The 26,585-nt window shown below is 46.8% G+C and overlaps 1 protein-coding gene across 3 annotated transcripts in view; it reads left to right on the forward strand.

Annotated features, from left to right (window-relative positions):
• LOC109879993 (uncharacterized) overlaps positions 1 to 26,585 on the forward strand; it is a 240,621-nt gene that overhangs the window by 154,725 nt on the left and 59,311 nt on the right. For all 3 annotated transcript variants that reach the window (XM_031810565.1, XM_031810567.1, XM_031810566.1), the window contains exons 4-5: positions 417 to 536; positions 2,136 to 2,303. In XM_031810565.1, coding sequence (XP_031666425.1) covers positions 417 to 536; positions 2,136 to 2,303 — 288 coding nt within the window. The remainder of the gene's footprint in view (positions 1 to 416; positions 537 to 2,135; positions 2,304 to 26,585) is intronic.

Here is a 26,585-nt window from a genome sequence, read left to right on the forward strand (position 1 = left end):
ATGGAGAGAGAAAGAAGGTGTGCAGCAGGGGAGAAGGAAAGTGAATAAAATATTTGTCACACTGCTGCCGAAAGAGAGTGAATGGGGTGAAAGAGAGAGAGAGAGAGAGAGAGAAAGAGAGAGAGAGAAAGAGAGTGAGTGGGGTGAAAGAGAGAGAGAGAGAGAGAGAGAGAGAAAGAGAGAGAGAGAAAGAAAGAGAGAGGGAGATAGCAAGCAAGAGAGCAAGAGAGAGAGAGAGAGAGAGGGAGAGGGAGAAAGAGAGGTGGGGGTTGTCAGCTAGCCAGTCAGTCAGTCAGCCAGTGTGTATTTGGCTCTCTGGCAGTGCTGAGTTAATGTACTGCTGTGTCCAGTCAGTGTGTGTGTGTGTGGTATGCTGTTTTATTAACACTCCTCTGCTCTCTCCCCTCCTCCCTCAGGTACTTCTATAATCCAGGTGACAGCGACAGATGCTGACGACCCAACTTATGGGAACAGTGCCAGACTGGTGTATACACTTGTGCAGGGACAGCAGTTCTTCTCTGTGGACCCACAGACAGGTGAGTGCCTCTTGTTCTCCACTTAGTGTGCATCCATTCCCTCCCTGCCTCTCTGCTCCCTCCCTCCCTCCCTCCCCTCCTCCCTCTCTACTCTCTCCCTCTCTGCTCCCTCCCTCCCTCCCCTCCTCCCTCTCTACTCCCTCCCTCCCTCCCTCCCTCCCTCCCTCCCTCCCTCCCTCCCTCCCTCCCTCCCTCCCTCCCTCCCTCCCTCCCTCCCTCCCTCCCTCCCTCCCTCTCTGCTACCTTCCTCCCTCTCTACTCCCTACTCCCTCCCTCCCTGTCTCCCTACTCCCTCCCTCCCTCCGCCCTCCCTCTCTGCTTCCTCTCCAGCCAACCATTTTCTTCCTTTACAAGTCTCTTTGCAGTGTGTATCCCCACAGCTCTGTATTTCTCGCCCTTCTCTATCCCTCCTTCAACCTCTCTCTCAGTCCCTCACACTGTCTGTCAGACTTGCCCATTCCTCTCTATCTACCCCCTCCCCCTCCCCATATCCCTTTCTCTTACCTCCCTCCCATTTGCCCCATGTCTCGTTTCCCCTATTCCCTCTCTCTGTGTGCCCTCCTGCTCCTTCTCAGTTAATCCAGTTCAAGCTGGCAGAAATGTATTCAGACTGCCAGAGTCTATGTGCATCCAACAAACTGCAGCAACCGCCTTAAATTATATTTTTTTGAAGGCGGAAAAACAAAAAGATGTCTGCTCAAAGGGAGATGTCAGGAAAGGTTTGGGAGAGATTAAAAAGGCTCAAAGGACCTGTCTCTTCACTAAAATATACTGTGTGTTTCGGGGGGCTTTGGTGTCAACCCAGGCAGATGGGAAAGTCTTCTGCACACTGCCTGAGAGGAAACCGTGGGCATTTCAAACATCACATTTCGTCCTCTGTTGCCTCACTAGGTGATTGACAGCCTGCAAGCTAGTAAACACTGCATTTTATACCGTATGTTTACTGTACGAGTGTGTCGCCTAGTTAGGCATTTTGAAGTCTGTTTGCTGAGTGAGTGTGTGTGGGCATATGTGTGTACTAGTTGGATTTACTCTATTTGTCGACAAGGGGATATTATAGGTAGACAGCGTCTGCGATGCCGTTATTGAATTCTGATGCAATTTAATTAATTGTTGGAGGCACCTCTAGTATGAGTGAAGAGGGTTCTGCTGGTGGGTTTTTGTATGCTAATTGGGTATATTATCCTAACTCTGCACAGCGTATGTTAACTGAAGCTCTCGTCCATTAGCAGGGTTTGCATGCAGAGCTGGTCCACTCTGTTCGCTCTCTTCATTTAAAAAGGTCTCATTCTACACACACACACACACACACACACACACATCCCAGAGCCACATCACACTTGCTCAGGTATTGATGCTGGTTGCTTGTTAATTCCCTTCATATACCCCATCAAAGCCTCATATTTTCACTAGCTTTACAAGAGCATACATTATTTCAAGGTGATTTAGCTACCTTGGCTGCCAGTCTCCTGGTTTGGCTGGGTTTGGTGAGCACAGCTAGAGGCAGCCTCTGTATGTGAAGCTGAATCAGGTCATTCTGCATAGTGGAAATGATTGATCTTGAACTACTGTATGTCTTTGGTGTGTGTGTTTTTCCAGGTATCCTGCGTACAGCAGTGCCTGATATGGACAGAGAAACCCAGGACCAATACCTGGTTGTCCTGCAGGCCAAGGACATGGGGGGCCATCTGGGAGGTCTTTCAGGGACCACTACTGTCACTGTCAGGCTGAGTGACGTCAACGACAACCCTCCTCGCTTCACCCAGAGTGAGTGACACTTACACACATATCACATGCACACATGCACACATACACCCACAAATCCACTCACAAATCCACCCACTGGGACGTGGTAAGGTTGGACCCAGGTACAGAGAAGAGACCAGACGAGGAATCAGTGGTTAAGGATCAACATAACACTTTACTGAGAAACGATAGCCACAGGATCACAGGACTCTTGTAAAAACAACAAACACTATGTCTCGAAAACGCACTCATGAAACGACCGCACACGTTAAACAATTCAAGCTTCTGCAAAGGACAACAGAAAATACATCTCTTTTAACAGGGAAATCATAATGAGTCAATTTGACTCACCTGAGTGTCGTTAACGTCTCTAGGACGGTCTGTGCCGCCCTCTGATGACAGGTGGAACCATGACACCACACACACACACACACAAACACACACCTGTCCCTCCCACACACACACACATCAATCAATCGCTCTGAGCTAGAAACACACGGGGCAGTTCCGGTGGCAATGGGTAGGGTTCTATACGGACCACATGTACACTCAGGCTCCTTTTAAGCATCCTAGGAGAGGGGGATAGGAGAGAGGAGAGAGGAGAAGAGAAGAGGGGAGGGGAGGGGAGGGGAGGAGAGAGGAGGGGAGAAGAGGAGAGAGGAGAGGAGAAGAGGAGAGAGGAGAGGAGAAGAGAGGAGGGGAGGGGAGGAGAGAGGAGGGGAGAAGAGGAGAGAGGAGAGGAGAGATGAAATAAGAGGAGGTGAACCAATGGGGAAGTGCTGCCATTAAACCAGACTCATTCCTCCAGCCTGTTCATTGCAGTTAGTACCCCTGCCACTGCAGTGTGACAGTTGGGGGTTAGGACACTACCAAAGCCAGGCTCCCCGCCGCTTTGCTCAATTACATACCAGGGCCTAAAAGACACTCACAATCCAACCTCTTTCTCCCAAAGTCAGTGCTGCTTACTATATTTCACATGGCATTTACCATTGGGGAGAATTAAATAGGAATGAATGAACCAGATGTTGGTGAATAGTATTATATTCCCTAACAAGTTGTAATGGGATGGTTTGCGGGCAGCAACACAAATGTATTCTCTGACATCACCAGACTCATAAAAGCCTCCTGGGTTTTGCCTCCAATCCCTCCGTTCATGACTTTCTTCAAGGAGCCAAGCGGTACTGTAGCGTTGTTACCATATGACAGCTTTGATAGTATGTCCTAACACCAAAACCTGACAACCTGTGGAGCTTGTGAACCCAGAAGGATATCGAGATCCACTGTATAAATTACACCCCTACAATGTTCTAGGAACCATATGTGGGCTGCTCCTTAGCCAGGGCAGAACATTGATTCATAGCTCAGGGGCAGTTGGCTGGGAAGATGTTCCACATGCGGACTCAGGTGCTCCGTATCCAATCTGGAGTTTTATGCACTTTTAAAAGCCTTGGCTGCCAAGGGGAGTGGAGACGCAGCCTGCGCCCGGGTGATGGATGGATTGGTAGATTGTCTGACGGATGACTACATAGGTAGGCCTGATAAGATCAGTGTCTTTTTTATGCAACAACGAGATGAGAGACAGAGAGGGTTTCATCATAAATATTACTCATTTATTTCCCCAGAGTGTGTGCCCGTTAATGAGAACATTTGACTTGGGAAGAGTTAGAGGGATGGGGGGGATGGTGAAAGACGGGTGGAAAAGAGAGAGGGGGAGGTAGAGAGAGAGAGGGAGGAAGAGAGAGAGAGGGAGAAAGAGAGAGGAAGAGAGAGGGGGAGGTAGAGAGAGAGAGGGAGGAAGAGAGAGAGGGAGAAAGAGAGAGGGGGAGGTAGAGAGAGAGAGGGAGGAAGAGAGAGGGGGAGGTAGAGAAAGACAAGAAATGAAGAGGACGAAGAAGAGATAAAGAGAGTCCTCCTTAGGGTAGGAGAAAGAGATAAAGACCAGAATGATAGTTTGACTGGAGATATGAAAGGACAGAGGGAATGGGCAGAACAGTAAGAGGGAGGAGGTGAAAGAAAGAATGGAACAGGGCACACAAAGACCATCAGAAGGAGAGAAATACTTACACTGTGAAATCTATGAAATAAGGAGCGAGGGAGCGAGAGAATGGAGCAGAGGGAGGTAGGATGGTAATCACGGTAATTTGTCCTCTGAGGAAATGAGCGAGAGGAAAAGAAGAGAAGTATGAGTGGGTGAGGTGATGAAGTTGCAGGGGAGTGAGAATGGCAATGCATAACAGCTTAACCCTTTTGTGCACGCGTGTGTGTGTGTGTGTGTGTGTGTGTGTGTGTGTGTGTGTGTGGGTGCGTGTGTGGGTGCGTGTGTGCGTGTGCGTGTGCGTGCGTGTGCGTGTGTGCGTGCGTGTGTGCGTGTGCGTGTGTGTGTGTGCGTGTGCGTGTGTGTGTGTGCGTGTGTGTTCTTGAGTATGTAGCCTATTTGTGCCGTATATTACACAAGTACCTGTAAGCACTCCATCTGTCTTGCTCAACCTTGCTCTCCACTCTTTCTCCTCTTGACACACAGGCACATGTGCACACACACTGTATCTCAAATATGACTCACTAGCTAGCCTACCGTTATTGTATACATTTATTGTATAAATTGTACAAATGTATAAGAAGAATATCTACACGCACACATACACACACATGCTGATGTTTGGCAGCTCTGGGAGAGTGAGAGGTGACAGGCTTTGTCATCTTCCTTCAGTGCCAACCTCATCCCCTGCATCTCTCTCTTTATCTCTCTTTGTCTCTCTCTCTCCCCCCCCCTCTCTCTCCCCCCCGCTCTCTCCCCCCCGCTCTCTCCCCCCCCTCTCTCTCCCCCCCCTCTCTCTCCCCCAACCCCCTATCTCTCCCTCTGTTTTTCTCCCCCACATACACCCCCAATGCCCCTAGTCACCCCCTTCACACTGTCCTATCACACTCCCCCATCTGTTCCTGTTTTAGAGCACCACAGAGAGCCAATCGCTCTCTCTGATTGTTAAATAGAAGCATCCACGCGAGAATTCTCCCCTCTGTCCTAACAATCCGTCACAGTACCCTCCAGTCTGACCATAAACCCGCATGTATTAACCAACACTAATGCTCCCACCACACCATATATGTATTTTAGTAGCCTAGCTTGATGAGGGCCACAGAATGCTCCAGAGCGGTCTCAGTAAGTCTTCTGGCTTGTTCGTACAGCGCTGTAAGACTTATGACCGCAGATATCCTTTGTATGACACTAATGCTGCATAGGGAGACACTTGAGTTTTGAGTGTTGCTATTTCAAACCATGTGCAGGGAACTGTCATTTAGTAGTTGGGTCAGTAAACCGATAGAAAATGTGTCCATATCAGTAAACATCATATATAGCAACTCAATTATCGACTAATGTGGTGGTGGCCACCATTGGTAGAATTTCCATCTCATCAGTGCTATACAATAGCAAATAGCAACCCTTTGCTGTACAGTATACAACATTGCATCTACTGTCTTGCTCAATGTGACATTGAAAAGGCATTTGTGATTCGCCTGATCATATGCTTGAGCGCTATGTTGTATGGCATTGACAATGTAATCTGACTTAAAAAATAAGCTGATTAATGTATGTTTATGAAGCTGTAATGATCTGAGGAGACGCTACATTTAGCTGACTAATAATTTTTTATGTGAACATCCTCTTCCCATGTTCTTCTGCGTCACCCAACTCCCATCTCTCTGCATCTTTCCAATGTGACCACCCAACTCCCATCTCTACTCTGCATCTTTCCAATGTGACCACCCAACTCCCATCTCTACTCTGCATCTTTCCAATGTGACCACCCAACTCCCATCTCTCTGCATCTTTCCAATGTGACCACCCAACTCCCATCTCTACTCTGCATCTTTCCAATGTGACCACCCAACTCCCATCTCTACTCTGCATCTTTCCAATGTGACCACCCAACTCCCATCTCTCTGCATCTTTCCAATGTGACCACCCAACTCCCATCTCTCTGCATCTTTCCAATGTGACCACCCAACTCCCATCTCTACTCTGCATCTTTCCAATGTGACCACCCAACTCCCATCTCTACTCTGCATCTTTCCAATGTGACCACCCAACTCCCATCTCTACTCTGCATCTTTCCAATGTGACCACCCAACTCCCATCTCTACTTTGCATCTTTCCAATGTGACCACCCAACTCCCATCTCTACTCTGCATCTTTCCAAAGTGACCACCCAACTCCCATCTCTCTGCATCTTTCCAATGTGACCACCCAACTCCCATCTCTACTCTACATCTTTCCAATGTGACCACCCAACTCCCATCTCTCTGCATCTTTCCAATGTGACCACCCAACTCCCATCTCTACTCTACATCTTTCCAATGTGACCACCCAACTCCCATCTCTCTGCATCTTTCCAATGTGACCACCCAACTCCCATCTCTACTCTACATCTTTCCAATGTGACCACTCAACTCCCATCTCTACTCTGCATCTTTCCAATGTGACCACCCAACTCCCATCTCTCTGTATCTTTCCAATGTGACCACCCAACTCCCATCTCTACTCTGCATCTTTCCAATGTGCCACCCAACTCCCATCTCTACTCTGCATCTTTCCAATGTGACCACCCAACTCCCATCTCTACTCTGCATCTTTCCAATGTGACCACCCAACTCCCATCTCTACTTTGCATCTTTCCAATGTGACCACCCAACTCCCATCTCTACTCTGCATCTTTCCAAAGTGACCACCCAACTCCCATCTCTCTGCATCTTTCCAATGTGATCACCCAACTCCCATCTCTACTCTACATCTTTCCAATGTGACCACCCAACTCCCATCTCTCTGCATCTTTCCAATGTGACCACCCAACTCCCATCTCTACTCTACATCTTTCCAATGTGACCACCCAACTCCCATCTCTCTGCATCTTTCCAATGTGACCACCCAACTCCCATCTCTACTCTGCATCTTTCCAATGTGACCACCCAACTCCCATCTCTACTCTGCATCTTTCCAATGTGACCACCCAACTCCCATCTCTACTCTCCATCTTTCCAATGTGCCACCCAACTTCCATCTCTACTCTGCATCTTTCCAATGTGACCACCCAACTCCCATCTCTACTCTGCATCTTTCCAATGTGACCACCCAACTCCCATCTCTACTTTGCATCTTTCCAATGTGACCACCCAACTCCCCTCTCTATTCTGCATCTTTCCAAAGTGACCACCCAACTCCCATCTCTCTGCATCTTTCCAATGTGACCACCCAACTCCCATCTCTACTCTACATCTTTCCAATGTGACCACCCAACTCCCATCTCTCTGCATCTTTCCAATGTGACCACCCAACTCCCATCTCTACTCTACATCTTTCCAATGTGACCACCCAACTCCCATCTCTCTGCATCTTTCCAATGTGACCACCCAACTCCCATCTCTACTCTACATCTTTCCAATGTGACCACCCAACTCCCATCTCTACTCTGCATCTTTCCAATGTGACCACCCAACTCCCATCTCTCTGTATCTTTCCAATGTGACCACCCAACTCCCATCTCTCTGCATCTTTCCAATGTGACCACCCAACTCCCATCTCTACTCTGCATCTTTCCAATGTGACCACCCAACTCCCATCTCTACTCTGCATCTTTCCAATGTGACCACCCAACTCCCATCTCTCTGGATCTTTCCAATGTGACCACCCAACTCCCATCTCTACTCTGCATCTTTCCAATGTGACCACCCAACTCCCATCTCTCTGTATCTTTCCAATGTGACCACCCAACTCCCATCTCTCTGCATCTTTCCAATGTGACCACCCAACTCCCATCTCTACTCTGCATCTTTCCAATGTGACCACCCAACTCCCATCTCTACTCTGCATCTTTCCAATGTGACCACCCAACTCCCATCTCTCTGGATCTTTCCAATGTGACCACCCAACTCCCATCTCTACTCTGCATCTTTCCAATGTGACCACCCAACTCCCATCTCTCTGCATCTTTCCAATGTGACCACCCAACTCCCATCTCTCTGCATCTTTCCAATTTGACCACCTAACTCCCATCTCTCTGCATCTTTCCAATGTGACCACCCAACTCCCATCTCTACTCTGCATCTTTCCAATGTGACCACCCAACTCCCATCTCTCTGCATCTTTCCAATGGGTGCTTGCCACCCATTGACGTTACTTATCACTGTTGTCCCTCTATATTACATGATGAAGATGAGAAGCTTGTTTGAAGGCATGAAAATGATTCCGGAGGGCAAGTTCACTGAGTGTGAAGGAGGGATGGAGGAAGGATGGGAAGAGGAGATAAGGAGGGATGGATAATATAGAGTGAGAGAATAAGAACTAAGCAAACTGCCTTGTCGCAGCCATAAGGACAGTTGCAATCATGTGAGCCGAAATAATTTAATCTCATTCTGCGTGTGGAAACAGTGCATTGAAACGTTGCTAGTCTTATCTCTGGTTCAGGGCTAGGCTGCAGGGCTCTGGGGCTGTGAAGCACGGATGGGCCTTGCCATGTGACTGTAGAGACCTGGTTGACTGCTAGGAGCACAATTTATGGACAGCTGATTGGGTCGGCTGGGAGAATGCAAACACGCCACAGCACAGTACACACACACATACACACACACACAGTACACACATACATATACACACACAGTACACACACAGTACACACAATACACATACAAACAGTTTAAACACAGGGATCCCTCCTGATAGAGAACCCGTCAGGGGGCTATAGTTAACAGTGGGCCATGAATAGTCCCTGAAATTGCTCCATTGTATCGCAACGCACAATTAGGCCCGGGATTGGATTGCATTGCACCAGAGTTTGTAATATGGCATGGTGCTGCTTGGTTATGCTCTTTTGGGGGTGCTGCCTGCCTGCTCTGCTCTGCTCTGCCCTGCCTGCGTGCTTTTGACTGTTACTGCAGCGGTGGCCCAGAGATTTGACCTGGCACACGGGGGTGTGAGGGAGAGAGGCGTTGGGTTGTTAGGGTCGCAGTGCCACTGCCTCCTGGGTACTGGCTGTTTGTTGTGATTACAGGCCTGGGCAGTGAACACTCAGACTGGGCTACATACTGTTTGTTGTGATTATAGGCCTGGGCAGTGAACACTCAGACTGGGCTACATACTGTTTGTTGTGATTATAGGCCTGGGCAGTGAACAATCAGACTGGCATACAGACTGGGTTGTGATTATAGGCCTGGCAGTGAACATTCAGACTGGGGTATATACTGTTTGTTGTGATTATAGGCCTGGGCAGTGAACACTCAGACTGGGCTACATACTGTTTGTTGTGATTATAGGCCTGGGCAGTGAACACTCAGACTGGGGTACAGACTGTTTGTTGTGATTATAGGCCTGGGCAGTGAACACTCAAACTGGGCTACATACTGTTTGTTGTGATTATAGGCCTGGGCAGTGAACACTCAGACTGGGGTACATACTGTTTGTTGTGATTATAGGCCTGGGCAGTGAACACTCAGACTGGGGTACAGACTGTTTGTTGTGATTATAGGCCTGGGCAGTGAACACTCAGACTGGGCTACAGACTGTTTGTTGTGATTTTAGGCCTGGGCAGTGAACACTCAGACTGGCATAAAGACTGGCTGGCTGGTTGTATTAGAGCAACAGCAATCAAGCTCTAGTCCCTGTGAGGAATACACTAACAGAACTCTCCTAGATGATCTTTCTCCTCCACAGACCCCATGCAGCAAAAGAGGCTGTGGGGAGATATTCATCTCTCACAGTAATCGCTACAACATGAGGTAGAATAGACATACATGCCGCTTTGGCTATGGAAGCCATGATGGTCCAAATTCAACATTCTGAGATTTCCAGGACTTCTTGAAAATACAGTGCCTTGCGAAAGTATTCGGCCCCCTTGAACTTTGTGACCTTTTGCCACATTTCAGGCTTCAAACATAAAGATATAAAACTGTATTTTTTTGTGAAGAATCAACAACAAGTGGGACACAATCATGAAGTGGAACGACATTTATTGGATATTTCAAACTTTTTTAACAAATCAAAAACGGAAAAATTGGGCGTGCAAAAGTGCGAAATTTTTTCCCATTCCTCCTTGCAAAACAGCTCGAGCTCAGTGAGGTTGGATGGAGAGCATTTGTGAACAGCAGTTTTCAGTTCTTTCCACAGATTCTCGATTGGATTCAGGTCTGGACTTTGACTTGGTCATTCTAACACCTGGATATGTTTATTTTTGAACCATTCCATTGTAGATTTTGCTTTATGTTTTGGATCATTGTCTTGTTGGAAGACAAATCTCCGTCCCAGTCTCAGGTCTTTTGCAGACTCCATCAGGTTTTCTTCCAGAATGGTCCTGTATTTGGCTCCATCCATCTTCCCATCAATTTTAACCATCTTCCCTGTCCCTGCTGAAGAAAAGCAGGCCCAAACCATGATGCTGCCTCCACCATGTTTGACAGTGGGGATGGTGTGTTCAGGGTGATGAGCTGTGTTGCTTTTACGCCAAACATAACGTTTTGCATTGTTGCCAAAAAGTTCAATTTTGGTTTCATCTGACCAGAGCACCTTCTTCCACATGTTTGGTGTGTCTCCCAGGTGGCTTGTGGCAAATTTTAAATGACACTTTTTATGGATATCTTTAAGAAATGGCTTTCTTCTTGCCACTCTTCCATAAAGGCCAGATTTGTGCAATATACGACTGATGGTTGTCCTATGGACAGAGTCTCCCACCTCAGCTGTAGATCTCTGCAGTTCATCCAGAGTGATCATGGGCCTCTTGGCTGCATCTCTGATCAGTCTTCTCCTTGTATGAGCTGAAAGTTTAGAGGGACGGCCAGGTCTTGGTAGATTTGCAGTGGTCTGATACTCCTTCCATTTCAATATTATCGCTTGCACAGTGCTCCTTGGGATGTTTAAAGCTTGGGAAATCTTTTTGTATCCAAATCCGCCTTTAAACTTCTTCACAACAGTATCTCGGACCTGCCTGGTGTGTTCCTTGTTCTTCTTAATGCTCTCTGCGCTTTTAACGGACCTCTGAGACTATCACAGTGCAGGTGCATTTATACGGAGACTTGATTACACACAGGTGGATTGAATTTATCATCATTAGTCATTTATGTTACGGTTTTCTAGGTGTGAAGGAGAGTCGGACCAAAATGCAGCGTGTAGATTACGATTCATGTTTAATGACAAACACACTAAACACAAACACTACAAAACAATAAACGTAACGAAAACTGAAACAGCCTATACTTGTGTAAACTAACACAGAACAAGGACATCAGGACACTAAGGACAATCACCCATGACAAACTCAAAGAATATGGCTGCCTATATATGGTTCCCAATCAGAGACAACGATAAGCACCTGCCTCTGATTGAGAACCACTAGCTACAATCCCAAATACATACACACCAAAACCCCAAGACAAAACACACCACAATACAAAAACTCCATGCCACACCCTGGCCTGACCCAATACATAAAGATAAACACAAAATACTTTGACCAGGGCGTGACAGAACCCCCCCCCCCTAAGGTGCGGACTCCCGAACGCACCTCAAAACAATAGGGAGGGTCCGGGTGGGCGTCTGTCCGTGGTGGCGGCTCCGGCGCGGGACGTGGAACCCACTCAGTCAATGTCTTAGTCCCCTCTCCTCGCGTCCCTGGATAGACCACCCTCGCCGCCGACCATGGCCTAGTAGTCCTCACCCAGAACCCCACTGGACTGAGGAGCAGATCGGAACTGAAGGACAGCTCGGGACTGAGGCAGCTCGGGACTGAGGGGAAGCTCGGGAGTGAGAGAAAGCTCGGGAGTGAGAGAAAGCTCGGGAGTGAGAGAAAGCTCGGGAGTGAGAGAAAGCTCGGGAGTGAGAGAAAGCTCGGGCTGGCTGACTAGCAGATCTGGCAGATCCTGGCTGACTGGCGGATCCTGGCTGACTGGTGGATCCTGGCTGACTGGCGAATCCTGGCAGATCCTGGCCGACTGGCAGATCCTGGCCGACTGGCACTACTGGCAGATCCTGGCCGACTGGCACTTCTGGCGGATCCTGGCCGACTGGCACTTCTGGCGGATCCTGGAAGACTGGTGGATCCTGGAAGACTGGTGGATCCTGGCTGACTGGCGGATCCTGGCTGACTGGCAGATCCTGGCTGACTGGCGGATTCTGGCCGACTGGCAGATCCTGTCCGACTGGCAGATCCTGGCCGACTGGCACTACTGGCAGATCCTGGCAGACTGGCACTTCTGGCGGATCCTGGCAGACTGGTGGATCCTGGCTGACTGGTGGATCTAACTGATCCTGACAGACTGGCGACGCTGGGCAGACTGGCGGCGCTGGGTAGACTGGCGACGCTGGGCAGACTGGCGACGCTGGGCAGACTGGCGATGCTGGGCAGACTGGCAGCTCCTTGCAGACTGACAGCTCCTTGCAGACTGACAGCTCCTTGCAGACTGACAGCTCTGGCTGCTTCATGTAGACTGACAGCTCTGGCTGCTCCTTGCAGACTGGCAGCTCCATGCAGACTGGCAGCTCTGGCTGCTCCATGCAGACTGACAGCTCTGGCTGCTCCATGCAGACTGACATCTCTAGCTGCTCCATGCAGACTGACATCTCTGGCTGCTCCATGCAGACTGACATCTCTGGCTGCTCCATGCAGACTGACAGCTCTGGCTGCTCCATGCAGATTGACAGCTCTGGCTGCTCCATGCAGACTGACAGCTCTGGCTGCTCCATGCAGGCTGGCAGCTCTGGCTGCTCCATGCAGGCTGGCAGCTCTGGCTGCTCCATGCAGATTGACAGCTCTGGCTGCGCTAAACAGACGGGAGACTCCAGCAGCGCAGGAGAGGAGAAAAGCGCTGGCTGCGCTGAACAGGCGAGGAGCACTGAAGGCCTGGTGCGTGGTGCTGGAACTGGTGGTACTGGATCGAGGACACGCACAGGAAGCCTGGTGCGGGGAGCAGCTACCGGAGGACTGGAGTGTGGAGGTGGCACAGGATGGGCTAGACCGTGAAGGCGTACTGGAGATCTTGAGAGCAGTGTTGGCACAGGACGTGCAAGGCTAGGGATGTGCACAGGAGGCCTGGTGCGTGAGGCTGGCACCAACTTCACCAGCCGACTAACACGCACCTCAGGACGAGTATGGAGCGCTAACCCAGGTGCCATCAAATCCCCAACACGTTCCGTCGGGCGAATTCCATGCAAAAAGCACCAACACAGCAACTCCCTCATTTCTCTCCTCCAATTTCCCCATTAACTCTTTCACAGTCTCTGTTTCGCTCACCTCCAACACCGGCTCTGGTTCTGGTCTCCTCCTTGGCTCCTCACGATAAACAGGGAGAGTTGGCTCAGGTCTGACTCCTGACTCTGCCACACTCTCCCTGAGCCCCCCCCCCTTCTGGAGAGAGTTTGCTGCACTGAAGAGTTTGCTGAGAGTTTGCTGCACTGAAAGTAAAGGGGCTGAATAATTTTGCACGCCCAATTTTTCAGTTTTTGATTTGTTAAAAAAGTTTGAAATATCCAATAAATGTCATTCCACTTCATGATTGTGTCCCACTTGTTGTTGATTCTTCACAAAAAAATACAGTTTTATATCCTTATGTTTGAAGCCTGAAATGTGGCAAAAGGTCGCAAAGTTCAAGGGGGCCGAATACTTTCGCAAGGCACTGTATAAATTAATCAGAAGAGGAATAGGGGTGAGTTTGAAACATCATTAAAGCCAGAAGTGGCTATTTGTTCCAGTTTTCAGGAACAACCTTAGGCCATCGTCATTGTCTCGTCACCAGTGGTGACATGAAATCCATCAAGATGAGCCTCTGTGTCCCTCCATTTTCGAGAGTGTGACCTGGGAAAAAATGGCATCCGATTTTTTGCCTCTCTTGTCATCTAACCTGGCAGTGTGCCCTGATGCAGAATAATAGGAGTTAAAGCCATTCTCATTGTGCAGAGCCATCAGTGGAAGGAAGGCAGAGCGGAGGGGGAGAGCGAAGTGATTTCCATGCTAATGGGAATGTTCCCGGCTGGGCTCTCTCCCTCTCTCTCTCTTTCTCTCTCTCTCCCTCTCTCGCTCTCTTTCTCTCTCTTTCTCTCCCCCTCTCTCTCTCTCTCTCCCGCTCTCTCTCTCGCTCTCTCTCTCTGTCGGCATCGATGTAGACGCCTGCCTGATGAATGTAGCTGCTGGACTGTGAGCGCCACGGGGGGCTTGCCCATCCACGGCTCGGGTGGTGCTTCTGCTGCTGGCTGGCTGGCTCATGTAGACACTGCCACTCACAGAGGGGGGTGAAGTTAGATTGGGGTGAGTGGTGATGGTGCAGGAGGAGGAGGTAGGGTTAAAATAGAGCCTAGCTTGAAAATGGAACACGGAGAGGATATTAAATGCCCCGGGGGAAGTGTCTAGTTGGTCGAACTTTTGCATTTGCCACTCTTGCCACTGAGGGGATTCAGCAGAGGTTTGGGTGGCTGCCTTGTCATGTCCAACCGAACACGTTCCCTGGGTTCCGCTGCTCAAGTAGCAAGAAGTGGAAATGTGTCAGTGATCTCCCAGCAGATAAGCTAAGTAGTGGGTAATAAGGAGCGTTTCAAAGAAACAATCCTGTCACCGACAACGGTAGTAGAGGTGAAATGGCCTCAGTCCGCCCGGCGTCTGCTCTCATCTCTTATGTATGAGCCTGACTGGAATACTGGTTCAACATTATGTAGGTAATACTCAGCGCATAAATCCACATCAACATCCCCCTGAATGCTTGTTTTCTTAAACAAATGCTCACCACTTCAATGTGTATATAGTAGACTATATTGTCAAATATGGAACCAGCAAATTAATCTGCAACTGAAGGGCTGTTCTGCTGTGCTCTAAATACAGCTGTTTCAGTGGGCTACAGATGAGTGGTGATGTGAAGTAGTTAGTGGTGAATAAACACAGCCATTAGACTGTTATTATTGGACATGTGGGGAACAGACCTCAGTTGCCCTGCAGTCGCTGAGGAGAGGAGGCCTGGAACATTGCACTATAGTCCTGTCCAGATCTGTATGTGCCAACTCCTCTGACCCTCGCTGTCAGTTGGCTAAAGCACATACTCTGTCCTGGAAAGGGCTATGATGAACAGTGCCTCCAAGGCCAAGATGAAGCCAGCAGAGAGGAAAGGTCAGGGTCATGTTCAGTTGGCAGGAAAATGGGAGAAAATATTTTGAACTCGACCCTGGACTTAACCTTTGACTCTCCCTCCAAGGTCCTGAAGAACTCACAGAGATCATCAGAACATCTCTGCCTTCCATTCTCTCGTCTATACTGTAGTCTACAAAGACTTAGTGAACACGGTTCTGAACATTTGAACTGGACCAGCCTGTTCTGATTCTCCGCACCTTAGCACACAAAATATTTAAGCGTCTATGAACTGGGTATGGTAGTAAGGCGCACTGGTTTGTGTCAAAAACTGCAACTCGGCTGGGTTTTTCATGTTCAACAGTTCTGCGTGTTTATCAAGAATGGTTCACCTCCCAAAGGCCATCCAGCCAACTTGACACAACTGTGGGATGCACTGGAGTCAATATGGGCCAGTATCCTTGTGAAACGCTTTCGCCACCTTGTAGGAAGGTGTTCTTAATGTTTTGTACACTCAGTGTACATTGATGCTACACACACATCCCAACTGCTGCTACCAGACTGTTATTATACTGCTCAATTAATACACGTCTTATTGTTGTTTGCATTGTTGAGAAGGAAAGTGTAGTAAGCATTTGGTTGAACGATATATACCATGCGTATCCCGTACATACAACCAGTGGTTGGAACCTAAATCATTTTCCAATCTTTTTGAGCTGAACATAACTATAATTTTTTGGTTCTGTTCCAATGTTCCAACTAGCAAAATAAAGTTCCGAACCGGTTCAAACCCCCAAAAAGTACCGGTTGATATCGTTCCTTTCTGCTCGTTTTTGCAATCAACATTTTTTATTTTTTTATTTAGCTCAACATTAAATGACTTCACCAATCAGTGCTATGAAGCGGGTAAGCGATTTAATCTGTATAGGAAAGTCGTTAAGAGCAAATTGTATTTTGCCTTAACAGCATGGTATAATCATAGTGAAAGACAAACACACATACTGTGCTGCCAGTCACAGTGTAGGGCGCAAGATGCAACTGACATTTTGCGGGTGAGGAGAGGGTAAGAGAGGATGGAGGAATCTTTCCTTGAAGCGCTGGGCTACTTGTTATGCCATGGATTATCTGAATTAGGCCTACAAAAGTATACCTACCTTGGAGCGGCTTCTACGGAGGAACTCTGAATGTCTTTGAACTTCCGAGTTTGTTGAACCAGAGCAAACGTTAGTTAGCTAGCTAGCTACATCCAATGTGAAATGGAATAACTATAGTATCCTTAACTAGCATTGCAAAAGTTAATCCATTATTTTAAACATCTCCAAAAAAAGAAAACCGTTTTTAACTGGTTCCCATGCGTTTAAAATAATGGTTCTGTATAGATCACTTTCGTTTCCGGTTCGGGTTTTGTTCCTCAAATTATTTAGATATTTTCCGGTTTTTGGTTCTGAAACTACGTACTCTTTCTATCTCATTCTCTCTATCTATCTATCTCTCTATGCACACGCTCCAGCAGGTATATCTCTCTAGTCACCCCCAAAACCAATTCTTTCTTTGGCCGCCTCTCCTTCCAGTTCTCTGCTGCCAATGACTGGAACGAACTACAAAAATCTCTGAAACTGGAAACACTTATCTCCCTCACTAGCTTTAAGCACCAACTGTCAGAGCAGTTCACAGATTACTGCACCTGTACATAGCCCACCTATAATTTAGCCCAAACAACTACCTCTTTCCCAACTGTATTTAATTTTAATTAATTTATTTATTTTGCTCCTTTGCACCCCATTATTTTTATTTCTACTTTGCACATTCTTCCATTGCAAAACTACCATTCCAGTGTTTTACTTGCTATTTTGTATTTACTTTGCCACCATGGCCTTTTTTGCCTTTACCTCCCTTCTCACCTCATTTGCTCACATTGTATATAGACTTGTTTATACTGTATTATTGACTGTATGTTTGTTTTACTCCATGTGTAACTCTGTGTCGTTGTATCTGTCGAACTGCTTTGCTTTATCTTGGCCAGGTCGCAATTGTAAATGAGAACTTGTTCTCAACTTGCCTACCTGGTTAAATAAAGGTAAAATAAAAAATATAATAAAAAATCCCCACAGCTCTCTCTTTCTAGCGTTAGGCAACCCAACCCACAGAACATTTTGTTTGAAACAAATGTTTTCCCTGTTTCCTTGTCAGCGTGTGAGCTTCCGCCCCAGCCTCTCTTTAGGGTACCATTGCAACCCAGAGTTAATTAAACCTGACCAAGGAATTAGACGGCTCTGCATCAATGAATTCTGGAAGTCTGGTGTTTGAGTTTGACTAATTTAGTCGGGCTTGGTTGCGTGGTTGCAATTGCAAAAGTAATAGCAATAATGATGATAACAAAACAATGAAGTAATAGCAGTAATTTCAATATTGCTAATTAAGTTCCCTGTCCTCAGAATAAGATCTTATTAAAATATTAGCCTCCATTTTATCTCCCCATTTCTTTCCTCTTTATTAAAATTTCATCTAAAGTGTATTGCTTTCTGCTTTAATTACACAGTAAGGGGTCATTCCATGAATTGGGTGCCTTTTTGCACACCTTTGATATTATAAGTAGACATTTTGGTGTGTTTATGGACATATTCAATCACACCCAGTCCCAGTCTGCTATCCCCACATGATTCAAGATGGCCACCATTGTTCCTTTTCCCAAGAAAGCTAAGGTAACTGAACTAAATTACTATCAACGCGCAGAACTCACTTCTGTCATCATGAAGTGCTTTGAGAGACTAGTCAAGCATCATATCACCTCCACCCTACCTGATACCCTAGACCCACTCCAATTTGCTTACCATCCCAATAGGTCCACAGACGATGCAATCGCCATCACACTGCACACTGCAATATCCCATCTGGACAAGAGGAGTACTGTTCATTGACTACAGCTCAGCATTCAACACCATAGTACCCTCCAAACTCATCATTAAGCTTGAGACCCTGGGTCTCAACTCCGCCCTGTGCAACTAAGTCCTGGACTTCCTGAATGGCTGCCCCCAGGTGGTGAAGGTAGGAAACAACATCTCCACTCCACTGATCCTCAACACTGGGGCCCCACAAAGGTGCACAAAGGTGTTCTCAGCCCTCTACTGTACTCCCTGTTCACCCATGACTGTTTCACGCCTCCAACTCAATCATCAAGTTTGCAGACGACACTACAGTGGTAGGCTTGATGACCAACAACGACAAGACAGCCTACAAGGAGGAGGTAAGGGCCCTCTGAGTGTGGTGTCAGGAAAATAACCTCTCACTCAATGTCAGCAAAACAAAGGAGATGATCGTGGACTTCAGGAAACAGCAAAGGGAGCAGCCCCCCTATCCACATTGAGGGGAGAGCAGTGGAGGTGGAAAGTTTTCAGTTCCTTTTTGTACATATCACTGACAAACTGAAATGGTCCACGCACACAGGCAGTGTGGTGAGGAAGGCGCAACATCGCCTCTTCAACCTCAGGAGGCTGAAAAAATGTGGCTTGTCTTCGAAAACACTCACTAACTTTTACAGGTGCACAATTGAGAGCATCCTGTTGGGCTGTATCACCGCCTGCTACACTCGCAGTAACATCTGCTAACCATGTGTATGTGACCAATAAAATTTGATTTCAAATAGCAGGTGTGCCTTGTTAAAAGTTAATTTGTGGAATTTCTTTCCTTCATAATGCGTTTGAGACAATCAGTTGTGTTGTGACAAGATAGGGGTGGTATACAGAAGATAGCCCTATTTGGTAAAAGACCAAGTCCATATTATGGTAAGAACAGCTCAAATAAGCAAAGAGAAATGACAGTCCATCATTACTTTAAGACATACAGGTCAGTCAATCCGGAAAATCTGGGACTGGTCACCTCCCCCTATTCATTATAGCATTAATGTAGAGGTCCATCCATTCATGTAGAGGTCCATCCATTCATGTAGAGGTCCATCCATACATGTAGAGGTCCATCCATTAATGTAGAGGTCCATCCATTCATGTAGAGGTCCATCCATTCATGTAGAGTTCCATCCATTCATGTAGAGGTCCATCCATTCATGTAGAGGTCCATCCATTCATGTAGAGGTCCATCCATACATGTAGAGGTCCATCCATACATGTAGAGGTCCATCCATACATGTAGAGGTCCATCCATTCATGTAGAGGTCCATCCATACATGTAGAGGTCCATCCATACATGTAGAGGTCCATCCATACATGTAGAGTTCCATCCATACATGTAGAGGCCAATCCATTCATGTAGAGTTCCATCCATTCATGTAGAGGTCCATCCATACATGTAGAGGTCCATCCATTCATGTAGAGGTCCATCCATTAATGTGGAGGTCCATCCATACATGTAGAGGCCAATCCATTCATGTAGAGGTCCATCCATACATGTAGAGGCCCATCCATTCATGTAGAGGTCCATCCATACATGTAGAGGTCCATCCATACATGTAGAGGTCCATCCATTCATGTAGAGGTCCATCCATACATGTAGAGGTCCATCCATTCATGTAGAGGTCCATCCATTCATGTAGAGTTCCATCCATACATGTAGAGGTCCATCCATACATGTAGAGGTCCATCCATACATGTAGAGGTCCATCCATTCATGTAGAGGTCCATCCATACATGTAGAGGTCCATCCATACATGTAGAGGTCCATCCATACATGTAGAGGTCCATCCATACATGTAGAGGTCCATCCATTCATGTAGAGTTCCATCCATACATGTAGAGGCCAATCCATTCATGTAGAGTTCCATCCATTCATGTAGAGGTCCATCCATACATGTAGAGGTCCATCCATTCATGTAGAGGTCCATCCATTAATGTGGAGGTCCATCCATACATGTAGAGGCCAATCCATTCATGTAGAGGTCCATCCATACATGTAGAGGCCCATCCATTCATGTAGAGGTCCATCCATACATGTAGAGGTCCATCCATACATGTAGAGGCCAATCCATTCATGTAGAGGTCCATCCATTCATGTAGAGGTCCATCCATTCATGAGGTAAATACAGAATGTAATATTAACCCTGTCTCTCTAAGTGTGGCAGTAATGTAGTGGAGGACTCATTCATCCTGGTCCTGCAGTGTTAGAGTGGTGCTGTGATGTCCAGTTAGTCTGTCAGATAGCCTAGTCTCTCTCTCTCTCTCTCTCTCTCTCTCTCTCGCTCTCTCTCTCTATGTCTCTCTCTCCCTCTCTATGTCTCTCTCTCTCTCTATGTCTCTCTCTCTCTCTCTCTATGTCTCTCTCTCTCTCTCTCTCTCTATGTCTCTCTCTCTCTCTCTCTCTCTCTCTCTCTCTCTCTCTCTCTCTCTCTCTCTCTCTCTCTCTCTCTCTCTCTCTCTCTCTCATAGGCTACTAATGTTTATGCCTAAATCTCTTCTCGCGCTCACCCACCCCTTCTCTGTCTCACTGTCCTCTTCCCTTAAGCCTCATCCACTATAAGTGCTTGTGTGATGGAATAACTAAATGGATGCAGATTTTATTCAGGGTATTTTCAACCAGTGCATGTGCTTCAGCCAGCGAGACACTTTTTTAATGACTCTCCTAACTCAACGCATGCCACCCTTCAGAAGAAACAGAAAGCCTCCTCCTCAGATAAGACGGGTTTTACTCCTCTTTTTCTCCCCCTGTCTCTCGGACCTCTCCTCTCCAAGAGTTATTACTACCGTAGCCAGCCCTGCAGTCACTACTCCCCGCTGTCCTCTTCGCTCTTCTCTCTTTTTATTATTAGTGTATCCAGCCCTGCAGTGAGTCACTACTTCCTGCTGTCCTCTTCTCTCTTTTTATTATTAGTGTATCCAGCCCTGCAGTGAGTCACTACTCCCTGCTGTCCTCTTCTCTCTTTTTATTATTAGTGTATCCAGCCCTGCAGTGAGTCACTACTCCCTGCTGTCCTCTTCTCTCTTTTTATTATTAGTGTATCCAGCCCTGCAGTGAGTCACTACTCCCTGCTGTCCTCTTCTCTCTTTTTATTATTAGTGTATCCAGCCCTGCAGTGAGTCACTACTCCCTGCTGTCCTCTTCTCTCTTTTTATTATTACTGTATCCAGCCCTGCAGTGAGTCACTACTCCCTGCTGTCCTCTTCTCTCTTTTTATTATTAGTGTATCCTGCCCTGCAGTGAGTCACTACTCCTTGCTGTCCTCTTCTCTCTTTTTATTATTAGTGTATCCAGCCCTGCAGTGAGTCACTACTCCCCGCTGTTCTCTTCTCTCTTTTTATTATTAGTGTATCCAGCCCTGCAGTGAGTCACTACTTCCTGCTGTCCTCTTCTCTCTTTTTATTATTAGTGTATCCAGCCCTGCAGTGAGTCACTACTCCCCGCTGTCCTCTTCTCTCTTCTCTCTTTTTATTATTAGTGTATCCAGCCCTGCAGTGAGTCACTACTTCCTGCTGTCCTCTTCTCTCTTTTTATTATTAGTGTATCCAGCCCTGCAGTGAGTCACTACTCCCTGCTGTCCTCTTCTCTCTTTTTATTATTAGTGTATCCAGCCCTGCAGTGAGTCACTACTCCCTGCTGTCCTCTTCTCTCTTTTTATTATTAGTGTATCCAGCCCTGCAGTGAGTCACTACTCCCCGCTGTTCTCTTCTCTCTTTTTATTATTAGTGTATCCAGCCCTGCAGTGAGTCACTACTTCCTGCTGTCCTCTTCTCTCTTTTTATTATTAGTGTATCCAGCCCTGCAGTGAGTCACTACTCCCTGCTGTCCTCTTCTCTCTTTTTATTATTAGTGTATCCAGCCCTGCAGTGAGTCACTACTCCCTGCTGTCCTCTACTCTCTTTTTATTATTAGTGTATCCAGCCCTGCAGTGAGTCACTACTCCCTGCTGTCCTCTTCTCTCTTCTCTCTTTTTATTATTAGTGTATCCAGCCCTGCAGTGAGTCACTACTCCCTGCTGTCCTCTTCTCTCTTTTTACTATTAGTGTATCCAGCCCTGCAGTGAGTCACTACTCCCAGCTGTCCTCTTCTCTCTTTTTATTATTAGTGTATCCAGCCCTGCAGTGAGTCACTACTCCCTGCTGTCCTCTTCTCTCTTTTATTATTAGTGTATCCAGCCCTGCAGTGAGTCACTACTCCCTGCTGTCCTCTTCTCTCTTTTTATTATTAGTGTATCCAGCCCTGCAGTGAGTCACTACTCCCTGCTGTCCTCTTCTCTCATTTTATTATTAGTGTATCCAGCCCTGCAGTGAGTCACTACTTCCTGCTGTCCTCTTCTCTCTTTTTATTATTAGTGTATCCAGCTCTGCAGTGAGTCACTACTCCCTGCTGTCCTCTTCTCTCATTTTATTATTACTGTATCCAGCCCTGCAGTGAGTCACTACTCCCTGCTGTCCTCTTCTCTCTTTTTATTATTAGTGTATCCAGCCCTGCAGTGAGTCACTACTCCTTGCTGTCCTCTTCTCTCTTTTATTATTAGTGTATCCAGCCCTGCAGTGAGTCACTACTCCCTGCTGTCCTCTTCTCTCTTTTTATTATTAGTGTATCCAGCCCTGCAGTGAGTCACTACTCCCTGCTGTCCTCTTCTCTCATTTTATTATTAGTGTATCCACCCCTGCAGTGAGTCACTACTCCCTGCTGTCCTCTTCTCTCTTCTCTCTTTTTATTATTAGTGTATCCAGCCCTGCAGTGAGTCACTACTCCCTGCTGTCCTCTTCTCTCTTTTTATTATTACTGTATCCAGCCCTGCAGTGAGTCACTACTCCTTGCTGTCCTCTTCTCTCTTTTTATTATTACTGTATCCAGCCCTGCAGTGAGTCACTACTCCCTGCTGTCCTTTTCTCTCTTTTTATTATTAGTGTATCCAGCCCTGCAGTGAGTCACTACTCCTTGCTGTCCTCTTCTCTCTTTTTATTATTAGTGTATCCAGCCCTGCAGTGAGTCACTACTCCTTGCTGTCCTCTTCTCTCTTTTTATTATTAGTGTATCCAGCCCTGCAGTGAGTCACTACTCCCTGCTGTCCTCTTCTCTCTTTTTATTATTACTGTATCCAGCCCTGCAGTGAGTCACTACTCCTTGCTGTCCTCTTCTCTCTTTTTATTATTACTGTATCCAGCCCTGCAGTGAGTCACTACTCCCTGCTGTCCTTTTCTCTCCTTTTATTATTAGTGTATCCAGCCCTGCAGTGAGTCACTACTCCTTGCTGTCCTCTTCTCTCTTTTTAGTATTAGTGTATCCAGCCCTGCAGTGAGTCACTACTCCCTGCTGTCCTCTTCTCTCTTTTATTATTAATGTATCCAGCCCTGCAGTGAGTCACTACTCCCTGCTGTCCTCTTCTCTCTTTTTATTATTAGTGTATCCAGCCCTGCAGTGAGTCACTACTCCTTGCTGTCCTCTTCTCTCTTTTTATTATTAGTGTATCCAGCCCTGCAGTGAGTCACTACTCCCTGCTGTCCTCTTCTCTCTTGTTATTATTACTGTATCCAGCCCTGCAGTGAGTCACTACTCCTTGCTGTCCTCTTCTCTCTTTTTATTATTACTGTATCCAGCCCTGCAGTGAGTCACTACTCCCTGCTGTCCTTTTCTCTCTTTTTATTATTAGTGTATCCAGCCCTGCAGTGAGTCACTACTCCCTGCTGTCCTCTTCTCTCTTTTATTATTAATGTATCCAGCCCTGCAGTGAGTCACTACTCCTTGCTGTCCTCTTCTCTCTTTTTATTATTAGTGTATCCAGCCCTGCAGTGAGTCACTACTCCCTGCTGTCCTCTTCTCTCTTTTATTATTAGTGTATCCAGCCCTGCAGTGAGTCACTACTCCCTGCTGTCCTCTTCTCTCTTTTTATTATTAGTGTATCCAGCCCTGCAGTGAGTCACTACTCCCTGCTGTCCTTTTCTCTCTTTTTATTATTAGTGTATCCAGCCCTGCAGTGAGTCACTACTCCTTGCTGTCCTCTTCTCTCTTTTTATTATTAGTGTATCCAGCCCTGCAGTGAGTCACTACTCCTTGCTGTCCTCTTCTCTCTTTTTATTATTAGTGTATCCAGCCCTGCAGTGAGTCACTACTCCCTGCTGTCCTCTTCTCTCTTTTTATTATTAGTGTATCCAGCCCTGCAGTGAGTCACTACTCCCTGCTGTCCTCTTCTCTCTTTTTATTATTAGTGTATCCAGCCCTGCAGTGAGTCACTACTCCCTGCTGTCCTCTTCTCTCTTTTTATTATTAGTGTATCCAGCCCTGCAGTGAGTCACTACTCCCTGCTGTCCTCTTCTCTATTTTTATTATTAGTGTATCCAGCACTGCAGTGAGTCACTACTCCCTGCTGTCCTCTTCTCTCTTTTTATTATTAGTGTATCCAGCCCTGCAGTGAGTCACTACTCCTTGCTGTCCTCTTCTCTCTTTTTATTATTAGTGTATCCAGCCCTGCAGTGAGTCACTACTCCCTGCTGTCCTCTTCTCTCTTCTCTCTTTTATTATTAGTGTATCCAGCCCTGCAGTGAGTCACTGCTCCCTGCTGTCCTCTTCTCTCTTTTTATTATTAGTGTATCCAGCCCTGCAGTGAGTCACTACTCCCTGCTGTCCTCTTCTCTCTTTTTATTATTAGTGTATCCAGCCCTGCAGTGAGTCACTACTCCCTGCTGTCCTCTTCTCTCTTTTTATTATTAGTGTATCCAGCCCTGCAGTGAGTCACTACTCCCTGCTGTCCTCTTCTCTCATTTTATTATTACTGTATCCAGCCCTGCAGTGAGTCACTACTCCCTGCTGTCCTCTTCTCTCTTTTTATTATTAGTGTATCCAGCCCTGCAGTGAGTCACTACTCCCTGCTGTCCTCTTCTCTCTTTTTATTATTACTGTATCCAGCCCTGCAGTGAGTCACTACTCCCTGCTGTCCTCTTCTCTCTTTTTATTATTAGTGTATCCAGCCCTGCAGTGAGTCACTACTCCCTGCTGTCCTCTTCTCTCTTTTTATTATTAGTGTATCCAGCCCTGCAGTGAGTCACTACTCCCTGCTGTCCTCTTCTCTCTTTTTATTATTAGTGTATCCAGCCCTGCAGTGAGTCACTACTCCCTGCTGTCCTCTTCTCTCTTTTTATTATTAGTGTATCCAGCCCTGCAGTGAGTCACTACTCCCTGCTGTCCTCTTCTCTCTTTTTATTATTAGTGTATCCAGCCCTTCAGTGAGTCATTACTCCCTGCTGTCCTCTTCTCTCTTATTATTAGTGTATCCAGCCCTGCAGTGAGTCACTACTCCCTGCTGTCCTCTTCTCTCTTTTATTATTAGTGTATCCAGCCCTGCAGTGAGTCACTACTCCCTGCTGTCCTCTTCTCTATTTTTATTATTAGTGTATCCAGCACTTCAGTGAGTCACTACTCCCTGCTGTCCTCTTCTCTCTTCTCTCTTTTATTATTAGTGTATCCAGCCCTGCAGTGAGTCACTACTCCTTGCTGTCCTCTTCTCTCTTTTTATTATTAGTGTATCCAGCCCTGCAGTGAGTCACTACTCCCTGCTGTCCTCTTCTCTCTTTTTATTATTAGTGTATCCAGCCCTGCAGTGAGTCACTACTCCTTGCTGTCCTCTTCTCTCTTTTTATTATTAGTGTATCCAGCCCTGCAGTGAGTCACTACTCCCTGCTGTCCTCTTCTCTCTTTTTATTATTAGTGTATCCAGCCCTGCAGTGAGTCACTACTCCCTGCTGTCCTCTTCTCTCTTTTATTATTAGTGTATCCAGCCCTGCAGTGAGTCACTACTCCCTGCTGTCCTCTTCTCTCTTCTCTCTTTTTATTATTAGTGTATCCAGCCCTGCAGTGAGTCACTGCTCCCTGCTGTCCTCTTCTCTCTTTTATTATTAGTGTATCCAGCCCTGCAGTGAGTCACTACTCCCTGCTGTCCTCTTCTCTCTTTTTATTATTAGTGTATCCAGCCCTGCAGTGAGTCACTACTCCCTGCTGTCCTCTTCTCTCTTTTTATTATTAGTGTATCCAGCCCTGCAGTGAGTCACTACTCCCTGCTGTCCTCTTCTCTCTTTTTATTATTAGTGTATCCAGCCCTGCAGTGAGTCACTACTCCCTGCTGTCCTCTTCTCTCTTTTTATTATTAGTGTATCCAGCCCTGCAGTGAGTCACTACTCCCTGCTGTCCTCTTCTCTCTTTTTATTATTAGTGTATCCAGCCCTGCAGTGAGTCACTACTCCCTGCTGTCCTCTTCTCTCATTTTATTATTACTGTATCCAGCCCTGCAGTCAGTCACTACTCCCTGCTGTCC

The sequence above is a fragment of the Oncorhynchus kisutch genome, linkage group LG30 (genome assembly GCF_002021735.2).
Source record: "Oncorhynchus kisutch isolate 150728-3 linkage group LG30, Okis_V2, whole genome shotgun sequence".
Classification (NCBI taxonomy): Eukaryota; Metazoa; Chordata; class Actinopteri; order Salmoniformes; family Salmonidae; genus Oncorhynchus; species Oncorhynchus kisutch.